This window comes from Natrix helvetica, assembly GCF_964273705.1.
Source record: "Natrix helvetica genome assembly, chromosome: 8".
NCBI lineage: Eukaryota > Metazoa > Chordata > Lepidosauria > Squamata > Natricidae > Natrix > Natrix helvetica.
Window position 1 is genome coordinate 26,286,126 of NC_138559.1, and position 14,962 is coordinate 26,301,087.

The window sequence follows — 14,962 nt, forward strand, 5'->3', positions numbered from 1 at the left end:
TCTTTTCATTAAACTAGACATTCCCAGTTCCTGCAACTGTTCTTCATGTAGTTTAATCTCCAGTCCCCTCATCGTCTTTGTTGCTCTTCTCTGCACTCTTTCTAGAGTCTCAACATCTTTTCTACATCCTGGAGACCAGAACTGAATGCAGAACTCAATTTCAATGAGTCTTTCTTTGAAGCTGCCCTGAGTAGCCCAGACAGGAAAATAGAAAAATGCTTCCTTGGGTTGGTTGATTGGGGGAAAAAATGTATATAATCAGGTCTGCAGACAGGATTATTCCCGAGGCTGACCCTGATAATTCCCCATCTGTTTTCTAAACAGGGCTGAGAGACCCCATCCATCCCCTTTAATTCTGTTTTTAAGAAATGGGATGCTTTAAGAAGAGATTGGGCAGCCACTTGTCTGAAGTGAAAATGGCATAGGGCAGTGATGGCAAACCTTTTTGGCACCGTGTCCAAACTGGAATGCATGGGCATGCGCCTGAGCACAGGAAACCCAAAGACTAGCTGGGTGGCGTGCGCATGATTGTTTTTTTGCCGTTGGGGTGGGGGCGTTTTTGGGCTGGTTTGGGGCCATTTTCAGGCTGGTTTTTCGGGCCTTTTAGAGGCCGTTTTGGGCATGAAAATGGCTCAAAAAACAACCTGGAAAATGGCTCGAAAAATGACCTGGTTTTTGCCCGTTTTTCAGGCCATTTTCTGGCACCCTTGCAGAGGAGCTGGCGACAGCATGCATGCCCACGGAGAGGGCTCTGTGTGCCATCTCTGGCATCTGTGCCATAGGTTTGCTATCATGGGTATAGGGTCCTCCTGCTGGAGAAGGGGGTTGGACTAGAAGACCTCCAAGGTCCTTTCCAACTTTATTGTTCTGTATTCTAAAAAAAAGAGAAAAAAATCTCTTCCAAAAAGAAGAGAGAAGCAAAGTCATTTACTGTGCAGAACAAAAGTTTTTGTTTTTGTTTTTACTCATTTCTCCAGACGTGGCAGAGATAATAATTGCATCTTCCGTTAACCATCCACTTCCTGGATCTTGCTGTATCCCACTTTATCATCCCATTTTTGTGCAGATAGATAAATCAGTTCTTTTCTGCATGATGTTACACTCATTGGCACTGTATAATCTCCACTCTGATCTTCTGGGCAGCTCTGTTTTTTAAAAGTCTAGAAATATGAGGAAAGACTTAAGGGGGCAACGCAATTCACATCCCCAAGGTTGCTGGGACAACCAAGCTTCATTTAGCTTTCTTTAACTACTCTGATTTTGTGAACCGTAATTTAAATTTTTTACCCTTCACTATTGTTGTAGTAAGTTGCGAAATCATGTCCGACCCATTGCATCCCCATGGACCATGTTCCTCCAGGCCTTCTTGTCCTCTACCATCCTCTGGAGTCCATTGAAGCTCACGCCGGCTGATTTGGTGACTCCATCCAGCCACCTCATTCTCTGTCTTCCCCTTCTTCTTTTGCCCTCCATCTTTCCCAGCATGAGGCTCTTCTCCTGGGAGTCCTTCTTCCTTCTCATTAGGTGGCCAAAGGATTTGAGTTTCCTCTTCAGGATCTGGCCTTCTAAAGAGCAGTCAGGGTGGATCTCCTCTAGGACTGACCGGTTGGATCGCCTTTCAGTCCAAGGGACTCAATGCAGGAGTCTTCTTCTCCAGCCCCAGAGTTCAAAAGCCTCCATTTTTTGGAGCTCAGCCTTCCTTATGGTCCAACCTTCACAGCCACACATTGCAACTTCACTGTAGTATTTCAGTAACATCCATATTAAAAAACAAAATGCACACCCAATTTTTCAATACTTGATTTCCATTAAGCTGCAACCCTGTTTTCCCTAGGAATGCCCCTTGGAATTGTGTGGATTCAAACAACATGAGCGTTTTGTGGGATTTATTCACTTCGCTAAATGAGATCTACCTGCAAGGACATTCCAAAGTTTGTGTTTATAAATGAAGTGTGTGTTTTGCTCGGGCTAACTTTTGGCTTTTTCTTCCAGAGTTTCAAAGTGGGAAGTACCGTTAACCTTTTAATTCACATATACGTCTGTGTGTGTATGCGTGTGTATGTATATTTAATGCATTTCCCTTTTTTAGCCAAGCCACTTTGGCCCTTCCCCCCCCTCGCCCTCCCCTCCTTCCTTTAACTGCTCGCAGCCTCCTTCAGATGGAGAGAGAGAGAGGCCAGCACATCCTGGAAATACATTGCAGATGTTTTTCCTGCCTTGTTCCTGGGACTTGCCGAAGGAGCTGTTCTGCGGGAACAGATTGGGAAGGCATCTCCCAAGCGGCATTTGTCCTTGGAGCATGCCCAGTGCGAGCCTTGACCCAGGGTTCAGGTTCCCCTTTGCAGTAAAGGGCTGCCCCTAAGAGACCCTGGGAGAGGTTGGGAGGTTCAGCTGTGCATCTTCGCCTCCGGTGGAAGGAGGGAAACGAAGGTCTTCCCCAAGGCAGAGCGAGCCAAGAACTCCATGCTCTGGGTGGGAAGGCTTCGTGAAAAATGCTTGCCTGCCGGGCCCGTGAAAAACTCTGGGATGTCGTGCAGGAGAGCTTCACAGAGGTAAAAGGATGCGTCGGCTTCGTCCCCAGGAGGTGCTCAGATCCTCTGGGGCTGCATGGGGGAGATGTGGGGTGCGGGAGAAGTTGGAGGGAGAGGGCAACGTTAGGAGTCTGGAGTGGAAAAGCTGGGCAGTTTGGCCGGTGCTTTGCAAAGAATCATTCCTTTTGTTGGGATTTGAATCAAAAGTTTCTCAAACTCGACTAACTTTAAGAGATGTGGAGTTCAACTCCCAGAATTCTTTTGCTGGCTGGGGAGTTCTGGGGGTTGAAGTCCACGCATCTTAAAATAGCTGAGATTGAAAAAAAGAAACCGGCTTAAATAATTCCCATTGTGGGAGATGGAACTGTAAACTTTGCAGTAAGGTTCAGTCCTAATGTTTGGGGCTTCTAATGGAAGCAGAAAACTGGTGTTAATAAGAGAGTGGACAGTGGGGTTTGGATTCGGATTGATGGTGCTTAAAGATGGTTAAAACAGTGGACCCTCTCAAAGGGAATTTTTTTTCTAAAGAAAAGTTTAAGCAACATTCTTAGAGATAACATAAGCGGGTCCACTGACATTGTGATTTGTGTCAGTAACCTGAGTTTAATTGGTCTCATGGAGATGTGGCTGCAATGGTGAAATTCAATTTTGTTTCACTACTGGTTCTGTGGGCGTGGCTTGGTGGGCGTGGCAGGGGAAGGATACTCCAAAATCCCCATTGCCTCCCCACTCCTGGGGGAAGGTTACTGCAAAATCCCCATTCCCACCCACTTTGGGGCCAGCCAGAGGTGGTATTTGCTGGTTCTCCGAACTACTCAAAATTTCTGAATCAGAACCGGCTGAATTTCACCCCTGTGTGTCTGTCTTATTAGTTGGTGGCCAACGCAAGTTTTGGAAGGGGTTGGGAACCCATGTTACATTTGCACTCCTGATTGTCTGAAGGGAATCCCCATCCAGTTCCTAGATATTTTGAGATGGTATTGCGTGGTCTGTCCACGACAAAGGATCATAGTGTGATGTCAGGAAACGTGTCTTTCAACAGAAATACAGAAGAATGTGGAGTCCCAGCAGGATAGGAGAAGTCCAGGAGTTGTCTGGAACTGCGCTTCATGGTGTAGGTTGAAAGTCCAGGAGTTCCAACTTCCAGTTGACTTTGTTTTCACTCATACTAAGAGCAGCTGATGGGCCTCTTTATAAATCTGTTCTGAGGTTTCGGTGGGTTTTGTTTTTTCAACCCAACCCACGTATGCCAGTCCTGTAATTCGGACACCGGATGTTCATCCTTCACTTCGCAGCAGATACCACCATTAGTCTGTCTTGTTCTGAAAATGTTTTCTCTTCCTTTTCTCTTGTAAGAGCTTCATATATGGGTAGGAAATAGGATAAAGATGTTCCGGGGAGCTTATTCCAGCTTTCAAAGCATGTTTCCTGTGGAGAACTGGGGCTCCCGTGACTTGTTCTCCGGCTTCCTGCTAGTTCCTTAAACATCAGCTCAAATCCTCAAAGCTTTATGGCCCCATGTGGGGTTTTCCTTGGGTACAGCATGGACCTTCCTCGGGGCGTGGCGTTATCTCTTCCCATTTTCTCTTTTCAGCTGCTGGACATCCATGGGAGTTTGTTTTGCATTTTAAGCAGTAATGAATGCAGTTGTATTCCAACCCATTTAGTTTGCTCCTAGAAATGTACGACTTGGTGAGCAGGCAGCACCATTAATCACAGTGACGGGGAAAAGTGCTTTTAAGCGCGTTGCATGGCAAGGAACATATGGCTGCTTTTCCAATAATCCCCGTCTTGTTTTCATTCATCCCAGTCAAAATGCATTATTTAGGCCCCGGGGAATTTGGCAGTCCATCTGCGGCTGGACTTGGGAAGGCTGGTGGAGAAATGTCCTTTCTTTCTTCTTCTTCTTCTCTTTGGTGGCTGTGGGCTCCCAGCCCATCTTCGTTCAACCACAGGGGGATCAGCGAGCCGAAGAGAATAGGGGTCCCCCTTTTCTTACTAGAAGCGGGTTTGTTTTGCTCCTCCAGAACGTGTTTTCAGGATGAGGAGGGCAACTCCACAATAGATCATGGCCAACTTTTAGAAGAAGGGTATCCAGCCTTGGCAACTTTAAGACTTGTGGACTTCAACTCCCAGAATTCCTTGCTGGCTGGGGAATTCTGGAAGTTGATGCCCACAAGTCTTAAAGTGTTGCTTAGGTTGAGAGATCCTGCTTGAGGGAAGAGATATAAACATGGTAGAACTAATTATTATTGTGTGTAATAATTATACATCATATACCAGGGGTGTCCAAACTAGGGAACTTTAAGACTTGTGGACTTCAACTCCCAGAATTCCCCAGCCAGCGGCTGGCTGGGGAATTCTGGGAGTTGAAGTCCACAAGTCTTAAAGTTCCCTAGTTTGGACACCCCTGTCATATACAATGTATAAGATAAATAGAGAGGGGGGAGGGAGAGAGAGAGATGGATAGAGAGAGGGGGGGATAGATAGATAGATAGATAGATAGATAGATAGATAGATAGATAGATGATAGATAGATAGATAGATAGATAGATAGATAAATAGATAAATAGATAAATAGATAAATAGATAAATAGATGGATAGAGAGACAGACAGAGAGAAATAATCCTATGGAAGTTTCCAGTTTGGCCTCCTGGAAGATGAGGGCTGAATTATGAATCTGCTGGATGCATTTATCAAGATCTTGTGACTTGGACAGTCATGAAAGGAGAAAGAAAGTATTTATTTTCCTTGAAGGGAAAAAAGAAGCATCGGAGGACAACACGGGATAGAACAAGCACTTAAATGGCCTTTTTGTTTTCTTTTCTTTTTCTTTTTTTAAAGTTTTGGAATTGGTGGAGATTTCTTGGGGGGGCGGGGGACCATCGTTTATAATAATTTCCAATATTCGGAATGACAAAATAGTTCTGAAGGCTGAGAATGAATTGGTTGATAACAAAACCTTTTAAAAGCTCACACACACACCCCTCAATTTGTAAAACTAGCTGGATGTAAAGGCATTGATGAGGTAAGATTTATTATGGAGAGGAGGCTTTTTAATAAATGAAGTTGTCCGGTCTTTGGACGATTTGTTGACCACTGCGGTTCTTCTACATATCTTGGTCCGTTAGAGTTGGCAGCCAATATGCCTTTAAATGGCTGTGAAAGATGGACCATAAGGAAGGCTGAGCGCCAAAGAATGGAGGCCTTTGAACTCTGGTGCTGGAGAAGACTCCTGCATTGAGTCCCTTGGACTGCAAGGCCATCCAACCGGTCAGTCCTAGAGGAGATCAACCCTGACTGCTCTTTAGAAGGCCAGATCCTGAAGAGGAAACTCAAATCCTTTGGCCACCTGATGAGAAGGAAGAAGGACTCCCTGGAGAAGAGCCTCATGCTGGGAATGATGGAGGGCAAAAGAAGAAGGGGACAGGTCAATCACGACTTTGCAACTAACAACAACAACAACAAACCTTTAAATCAATGAATAAACATCTTGCAGGCAGAATTCAGCACCCAGCAGGCCCAGATTGATAGAGGTGGAATACACAAAGCCTTTCTAAATGTTTCGTAGAGTTAAATAAATATGTTTATGAAAAAGATCCAATTGACAACGCTTATGTTTCAGAGCCTGCCCAGTTTTCCAAAGCAAACGCCAGAACTCCCATTTTCCATCTATGCCGGCTTCAGGGGGTTAATTGCTGAATTTGACAGCTGAACCTGACTTAATCCTACCCCCTGATTGCCTCTCCTTGGAAACGGGAGGAAAATCAGAGAGAAAATGTGCCAGCTATTTTTAAATTTCCAGAACCTGTTGCTAGGCACTGCAAGGTGGTCTGGCTGGGAGAAACGTCACTGGTGAAGAGAGAAGCTGAGAGGGATTCCGATTGCTCTCCCCACAGCCGCCGCGTCTGATGCCACAAGGATCACAAGACCCCGAGTGAGGAGCGGAGCATGAATGCTTCAAGGGAGCTTCCTTTGTTCTTTCTCTTTGGCATAGGTAGACCTATCACCCATTTTTAAAACATTACCAAACAGCCTGTGGCCCTTAGGTCATTGTTTCCGAGATATATCCTTATCTGTAGAGAGGAACAGAATGACCATGGGCAGGCCAAAAAGCATTGGGGGCAGGAACGACTTCCGACTTCCTGCTGGCTTCCCCATTGACTTTCCTTATGTTCCTTAGGGAAAGCTGGCGGGAAACATTGGAAATTCCCTTCCCTTCCCCATCTTCCCTTCTCTATAGGTAAGAAAGGAGGGATGGGGAAGGAGCAAGCCAATGGTGGGATTCAAATTTTTTTACTACTGGTTCTGTGGGCGTGGTGTTGCTTGGTGGGCGTGGCAGGGGAAGGATACTGCAAAATCCCCATTCCCTCCCCACTCCAGGGATGAAGCTCCCACAACTTCCAAAGGCAATTTCTGTTCCATCGGTTGATTGATCTCACTGTCAGGAAATTCCTCCTTATTTCCAGGTTGAATCTCTCCTTGTTCAGTTTCCATCCATTATTCCTTGTCTGGCCTTCAGGTGCCTTGGAAAATAGCTTGATCCCCTCCTCTCTGTGGCAGCCCCTCAAATATTGGAAGATTCTCTCATGTCTCCCCTGGTTCTTCTCTTCCCTAGACTAGCTATGTCCAGTTCCTGCAACCGTTCATCGTATGTTTTAGCCTCCAGTCCCCTCATCATCCTGGTTGTCTTTCTCTGCACTTTTTCTAGAGTCTCAACATCTTGTTCATGTCTGACTTATATTGGCCTAAAGGTATTAATAAGATCTTAAAAACCACCTGTGCAGGAAAGGCCTTCTGGGAGAGTCATGTTCTCCTCCATGAAAAACCACAGGCAAAGTTTTAGTTTTCAGTGATGGAAGTTCTACAGAGAAATCTTCCCCAGGGAGAGAAAAACGATGAGATCCAGGCTAGACATAAGCTAATGCGATTCCGCTTTCCGTCGTCTGCCGAGGTCTCCGATCGTATAATGTTCCTTATCTTCATTAATAATCTCCTATTGAGGTTGTCCCTCTTCTCTTTTATCCTCCTTGGTTTCCTCCGGTTTCCTTGCAGAGCCGAAGCAGAATGGAACATCTGTTTGCGGTTTAATGTACAAAAGAAATCCGTAATTAAAAATGTCAAGGAAGCAAGCAACTTTAAAAACTAATTCATTAAAAATGCAAAGCAGAGATTTCCCATTCACGGGCAAAAACCTCAGATGAAAAGCTTGCAAATTTGACCTGATTTTGCCAGCAGACGGTACGATCTCGGTAATTAAAGCTCTTAGACAAAAGGCAGAAATGGGCTGGGAGGTTTTTTTAATTGATTTTTTTTTTTGCTTTTAAAATAGTAGCAGAAAAAAGAACAAAACACAGAGATAATTGCAGCACAAATGGGTACATTTGAGAAAGAAAAAAATGCATAAAATTGCTTTAGGAAATAAAAAACATCAAAGTATAATATATTGCAACAGCTGTTAACAGTGACAATTGTATATATATATATACACACACACACACACACACTGTATATTCACACACATATACATACACATACACATATCCAATGTAATTATTATTTAAGCGTGCATATATTTATTTCTAATATATTTGTAAAGCTTTCTTTTTTTTAACTTACTGTATTTTGCATAAATTTATTTATTTATTTCGCCCGGTTGTTGGCATTTCAGAACTGGGTCATAAGTACCGATCGGGAGGGAGGGGTCCATTATAACTTCAAACAGTCACTGATCCTAAACTGAGGACTACTATATCCTTACTACATCTCCAGCAGAATGATGTCTTAATTATTTTATTTGCAAACATAATGGAGTCCAATACATTCTAAATATCATTTTTGTGAGATCCTTGGTGCCCTCTGAGCTTGGTTGTTTTCTTGCAGACGTTTCGCTGTCAAACTAGGTAACATTATCCATGCTAGAAGGGAGAGGAGGAGGAGGAGGAGGAAATGGGAGGAAGAATAGGAAGACTGTGGTTCTTCAGTGCTCTCTGAGTTTGGTTGTTTTCTTCCAGACATTTTACTACCAAACTAGGTAACATCATCAGTGCTAGAAAGGAGTGGGAGTTTGCTCTCTGGCTGTATACTGATGGCTTGCCCTGATGTTGTTACCTAGTGACCTAACAAAAAGCCATCACAGTCTTGTGCTGCGTCAACAAAGGGATAGCATCAGGATCATGTGAAGTGTTAGTTAGTTACTTCTTGGTACTGCACTAGTAAGACCACAGTGGGAATACAGTGTCCAGTTTTGGTCACCACGATACAGGAAAGATACAGAGACTCTAGAAACTGTGCAAAGAAGAACAACCTGATTGGTGGGGTGGAAACGACACAATGGTTGTGGGAGCTAGGGATGTCTACTCTATCTAGGAGAAGGACCAGGGATGACTTGAGAGGCTGCCACAAAGAAGGCCGGGTCAAGCTATTCTCCAAAGCACCTGAGGGCAGGACAAGAAGCAATGGGTGGGAACTCACCAAGGAGAGAAGGAACCTGGAATTGAGGAGAGATTTCCTAACAATGTGGACAATTCATCCGTGGAATGGCTTGTGGGTGCTTTATTACTGGAGATTTTTAAGAAGAGACAGGACATCCATTTGTCTGAAATGGTGTAAGGTCACCTGTTTGAGCAGGGGGTTGGACTAGAAGACCTCCAAGGTCCCTTCCAGCTCTGTTCTGTATTCTGCTATTTATTTTTGGTGGTCCTAAGTCGTAACTTAAGGTCCGTTGACCCCCTTGGTATAGGAGTCGAGACCCTCTCCTGTTCTCTAGGCAATACCGGAACTTTTATTCAACAGTGGTGTGGAAATAAGTGTGAAATCCGCAGCTACACACACGTTTGCAAAGGGCTGGCCATGTTTTTTGAAAACTGAACTGCGGTGTTTTTCTCTCTTGTTATGCAAAAGCCTGAGCAATCTTGGGGGGGAAACGCAGCCGTGCGAGGGTACCGCTTCTTTCTCCACCTTGTCGTCGTGAGGGAATCGGGAGGGGAAGCCGCATCAATGCTTACAGAATGCAAGAAACATTTATTTTCAATCAAGATCCAGCCAGCCTTTTAGTCTGCTCCGGGGAGCGGATGGAAGCACTTTTTCCGCTATATTAACACAATTCGAGACGTGCAGGAGAAGTTATAAATAAAAGAAGCAATTGCCCTAAATTCTCTTCCTTTTCACATCTCAGAAATCTCTTTTTTTTTTGTTTTGTTTTGGTTGGGTTTTTTTGTTCCCCCGGCCTTATGTAGTTTTCTGCTTTCTGTGCGTTTAACATCACTCTGCCGTTCTTTCTCTCCATTAAATTTTAATGCCTTATTATTTCTGCCGCTTGTTAATCCTTCAGCTGTCACTGGTGACAGATAGCTGCTTTCTTCCACCCTGTTTCTCCCCCCCCCCCCTCTCCTTGTCTGGGTGGCATTTAAAATCTCCATTCAGCCTGGCAAAAAAATCCCATAAGTGCGGAGAGTTTTCTGCATGCATCATAAGCCGCGAAGAGATGGGGGAAATTCTCTGAAGATTCTCAAACTATTCATGAAAGTTCACGTCCACGGGGGCTGAAAGGCTACAGGTTCGCCTGAACCGGTAGTAAAAAATGCTACTGGTTTGCAGTACCATAGTAGTAAAAAATACTAAAAAATGTTTTTAAAAAAGTTCCAGCGATGGCACGTAACACAGCTGATCTTCTTTAAAAAAAAAAAATTAAGCATTTTTTTAAACTACAGGTTCCCCGTAAGAAAGAAAGACAGATAGATGAGATAGAGATAGAGAGAGATAGTAGAAATAGGGAGATATAAGATAGATAGATAAAGAGAGATATGATATAGAGAGAGATGAGGTAGAGATAGATAGATGATAGATAGATAGATAGATAGATAGATAGATAGATAGATAGATAGATAGATAGATAGATGATAGATAGATAATAGATAGATGAGAGAGAGAGAGAGATACAGACACAGACAGATAGATAGAGAGACAGACAGATAGATAGATCGATAGATAGAAGATAGAGAGAGATGAGGTAGAGATAGATAGATGAGAGAGAGACAGACAGACAGACAGACAGATATAGAAGATATATATATATGCACACACACACACACACACACACACACACACGGAGGGAGGGAGGGAGGGAGGGAGGGAGGGGGCAGAGAGAGGAAAGCTAATGCTTCCATTATATTTAGTGAACTCCCAGTGGCCTCCTTTTTTCCTTCCTTTTTTCCAGCAACAGCTGCAGTCCTATGTCACCTGGGTGAATTCACAGCTAAAGAAGAAGCCAGAAGTTCAACCGGTGCAGGATTTGAGGCGCGACCTCCGCGATGGCGTGGTCCTTACGTCTCTCATTGAGATCGTAGGTGAGTGGCCTCATTACGAAGACTTTCGGATGGTTTTGGGGGCCCAGAGCCCTGGGTTTAATCTGGATTAAGGGGAGGGGAGCAGAGAAATGGTGCAGGAGGGAAGGAGACACGTCACCCTTCACCTCCCACCTGCTTGCAATTCTCCCGGTTCACTGAAATAGGGGAATTCTGGGAGTTGGAGTTCAATACTTCACTGGCAGTCCTCGACTTACGGCCACAAAATGTACACTCGTGGCTTTTGCCCCCTTTTACAACCTTCCTTGCTACCGTTGTTAAGTGAATCACTGCAGTTGTGAACTGCAGTTGTTAAGCCAGTAACACAGTCATTAAATGAACCTGGTTTCCCCCTTGACTTTGCTTGTGAGACGGTCGCAAAAGGGGATCACGTAACCCTGGGACACGGCGACTGAATTTTGGATCACGCGACACTGGGGACGCCGCAACGGTCGTAAGTGTGAAAAACAGCCATAACTCAATTTCTTCCAGTTCTGTTGTAACTTCGGTCACTAAATGGACCGTTGTAAGTCGAGGATTACCTGCAGTAGTTTTTTGATGCTCCAAGAAGAGAACAAAATATAGGTTATATATTCACAGTGGCATCCTAACCAAGGGGCTGCCCATTGTCCTCCTGCCAAGCTCCACACCTGCCTCTGTTGAAGAGTCGCCCTAAAGTTTGCCTTGCTCCTCCCTTGCAGCCGGAGAGAAACTCAGGGGTGTGGAGGAGTCGCCCACCAACCAGCAGGCCATGAAGGAGAACGTGGAAAAAGTCCTACAATTCGTGGCTTCCAAGAAGATCCGTATGCACCAGACCTCGGCTAAAGGTGAACCTCAGCCGCTCAGGCACTCGCCTTGAAGGGCCTGGGGGCTCCAGTCCACCCTTGGCCTTCTCTCGCTGAAGATAGTGGGAGGGAGGGAGAATGAGAGAAAGAGAGAAAATGAGAGAGAGAGGGAGGGAGAAAATGAGAGAATAGAGAGAGGAGAGAAAGAGAGAGGGAAAGAGGGAGAGGGAGAGAGAGAGAATGAGAGAGAGGGGGAGAGAGAGAGAGAATGAGAAAGTGAGAGAATGAGAGAGGGGGGAGGGAGGAAGAGAGAATAGGAGAATGAGAGAGAATGAAAGAAAGAGAATGAGAGAAAGAGAGAAACGTTGTTAAAGGGGGGGGGGCATTACTATTGGGGTGGCCCTGGGCTGTCCTTCGTGGCGTGAGTGACAGCCTCAGGCTCCTCCCCTTGGCCAGCTCACGGCCATTTTGGCATACCTGTGTTTTCTAGATATCGTGGACGGGAATCTGAAATGCATCATGAGGTTGGTCCTTGCGCTGGCCGCTCACTTTAAGCCTGGATCCGGCAAAATCGCTTCGCCAAAACCTGTAGAGGAGATCCAGGGGGGAAGCGGAATCTTGCTGGCCCATCCCAGGCCTCGCTCAGCCGTGGCCGTTGCCCAGGAGGCGGTGGCTGCCCTGGCAGAGGTGCGCCAGGATGTCTCGGGAGTGGGCCGTGGTGCCTTCCAGCCTCACCCCAGGTACGTTACCTCTTTGGGACGGCAGCAAAAATGACGCTTCGATATTTACAAGTTAATATCTTAGGGAGCGTCTGAAGTTACGTTGGCATTGAAAAAGGTGACCGATGACCAGTTCACCATCCCTACAGCAGTTGCACCATCAAAGTTTGGGTGCTAAACACCTACTTATGATCCTTTTAGCATCCGGGCCACATATATAGGAGCCACAGTGGCACAGTGGTTAGAGTGCAGTACTGCAGGATACCTCTGCTGCCTGCCGGCTGCCTGCAATTTGGCAATTTGATCCTGACTGGCTCAAGATTGACTTAGCCTTCCCTCCTTCTGAGGTGGGTAAAATGAGGACCCAGATTGTTGGGGGGGACAAGAGGCTGACTCTGAAACCGCTTAGAGAGGGCTGTGAAAGCACTGTGAAGCTGCATATAAGTCTAAGGGCTATTGCCATACAATCACCATTTGGGATCTTCCCAGCCGATCTCCGACACGGAAAGACAATGAAGGAAGCCAGATTCGCTTAATGGCCATGTGATTCGCTTACAACTGCCGCGATTCACTCAACAACCATGGCGAAAAAAGTCATAAAATCAGGCGCAACTCACTTCAGTCACCTTGCTTTGCAACAGAAATTCTGCTTCTAATTCTGATTGTAAGGGGAGGATTTTTTTTTCAAAGTTCCTTTTTGAAACCACCCATTGGATGGAGAGGAAAGGATGCAGAGGGGACAGCATTTTATCTCTCTTTGGCCCATTCTGGGGCCCCTCCTGACGATGCTGTCCTTCTCTCTAGAAACAGCCACCTGCACGCAGAGACTGAGCGGCCGCACTGGAGCGTCCGAGCACTCGTCCAGCAGTACGAAGGCCAGCAGAGCAGTGGCCCTTCAGAGTCCTCTTTCTCCAGGTAAGAATTGCTCTCCTTCCTTTGCTCATTCCTTCATCACACCTGTGTTGTGGTCTGCTGGGGGCCTGCGGAGCTGGCATCAGAGTCGGACAGTGAGGAGGTTGGGGAGGAGCATGGGTCGGTCCTGGAGTCTGGGGAATACTCGGACGACGGCTCTGCATCAGAGGCAGAGAGGGGGCCAGGGACATCTGGGAGTTATGTGCTGCCTCCAGAGCCTCCAGAGTCGGACAGCAGCGAGGCAGAGGAACAGGGGGAGCCTGTTCCCAGTGTGCGCATGGGCAGAGTGCCAGAAAGCAAGAAAAATTAAGGCAAAAGGGGCAACTCAAGAGTAAGGCTTGGAGGAGTGTCCCCTCCCATAAGATATAAAGGAGGAGCAAAGGCACCGGAGCCTTTGCAGGAAGCAACTTGGTTCGTTCTGGTCGGTTTAAACTCTGAAGCTCCGTTTTGACTCTGTGCTCCGTGTGGCCTTGCAAAGCTAATTGGCAATTAGGTCTTTGGCAGCGTTTCAAGGGAGATAAAGGTGGGTGCTTATCAGCTTTATCCCGAAAGACTTTGGCAGCCTTCTGTAGGACTCTTTACAACTATTTGGGACTCATTACGGGCTGTGAATGAACATAATTCACAGCCGTTGAAATAAAAAGTGGGGTTTTGGGGACTAAGCGTTGCTTTTAACTGTCTCAGGAAGCCTAGGTCACAACACCCTGGAGTAATTTCTGAGAATAGGCAAGGCGAGCTGCAAGGACCCTTGAGATGGCGAAGCCTCCATGTTGCATCTTCAGAGGCTCTGTGTCTCCTTCCTTGTGAATCAATAAATCCACATTTGACAAAGGTCACTCGTTTCCTGAAACGGGAGAGGCGCATCCTTCTACAACTCCCATTGGGAGACTCCTGTCGCTCCGCTCCTTGTTCCATTAAGTCCTTTTAATCTCACGTTTTCCCCACTTGGAGGAAAGAAAGAGCATGAAGACCAAAGAATTATCCTCGAAATAATGGCTCACTTCCAATGACTTGGGGTTTTTGGACTGGGAGATCCAGTGAGGCTCTTCTTTAGGATTCAGCCATTTTCCTAGAATTCCTTGGCTTTTATATCAGAACATGGAGAAACCCTTGACCCTAATTGATGTTAATGTCAAGGTTCCAAGTAATACACCCATGGCCAACAGAACTCCGAGGCAGGCAGATTCCTCAAAGAATAGTTTTATTGGATATATCATACTGGCACAGTTTTGGTGAAAACAGCCAAGCTCAAAAGCTTGACCCCCTCCTCTCTGTGGCAGCCCCTCAAATATTGGAAGAATGCTCTCATGTCTCCCCTGGTCCTTCTCTAGCCATGCCCAGTTCCTGCAACTGTTCATCGTATGTTTTAGCCTCCAGGCCTTTGAAAGATTCAGATTAACAGAGTTGGAAGGGACCTTGTAGGTCATCTAGTCCAACCCTCTGCCCAAGTAGGAGACCCTGCACCATTTCTGACCGCTGGCAGTCCAATCTCTTGAAAGCTTCCAGGGATGAAGCTCCCACAACTTCCCAAAGCAACTTGGTTGATTGTTCTCAGTGTCAGGAAATTCCTCCTTATTTCCAGGTTGAATCTCTCCTCGGTCAGTTTCCATCCATTGTTCCTTGTCTGGCCTTTGGGTGCTTTGGAGAATAGCTTGACCCCCTCCTCTCT

General features: G+C 45.9%; 1 protein-coding gene across 7 annotated transcripts in view; it reads left to right on the plus strand.

The window, feature by feature from the left end:
• The window catches only part of DIXDC1 (DIX domain containing 1), a 39,839-nt gene that overhangs the window by 6,264 nt on the left and 18,613 nt on the right, over nucleotides 1-14,962 (plus strand). For 5 of the 7 annotated variants that reach the window (XR_014176047.1, XM_081960901.1, XM_081960903.1 and 2 more), the window contains exons 3-6: nucleotides 10,751-10,880; nucleotides 11,579-11,704; nucleotides 12,153-12,402; nucleotides 13,186-13,296. Coding sequence is in view for 6 of the 7 variants with exons in the window: in XM_081960901.1 (XP_081817027.1) it covers nucleotides 10,751-10,880; nucleotides 11,579-11,704; nucleotides 12,153-12,402; nucleotides 13,186-13,296 (617 nt within the window). In the remaining variant the exon portion in view is untranslated. Of the gene's footprint in view, nucleotides 1-2,451; nucleotides 2,553-10,750; nucleotides 10,881-11,578; nucleotides 11,705-12,152; nucleotides 12,403-13,185; nucleotides 13,297-14,962 lie in introns of those variants that run through there. The other 2 variants (XM_081960902.1, XM_081960906.1) reach the window with 1 other exon arrangement.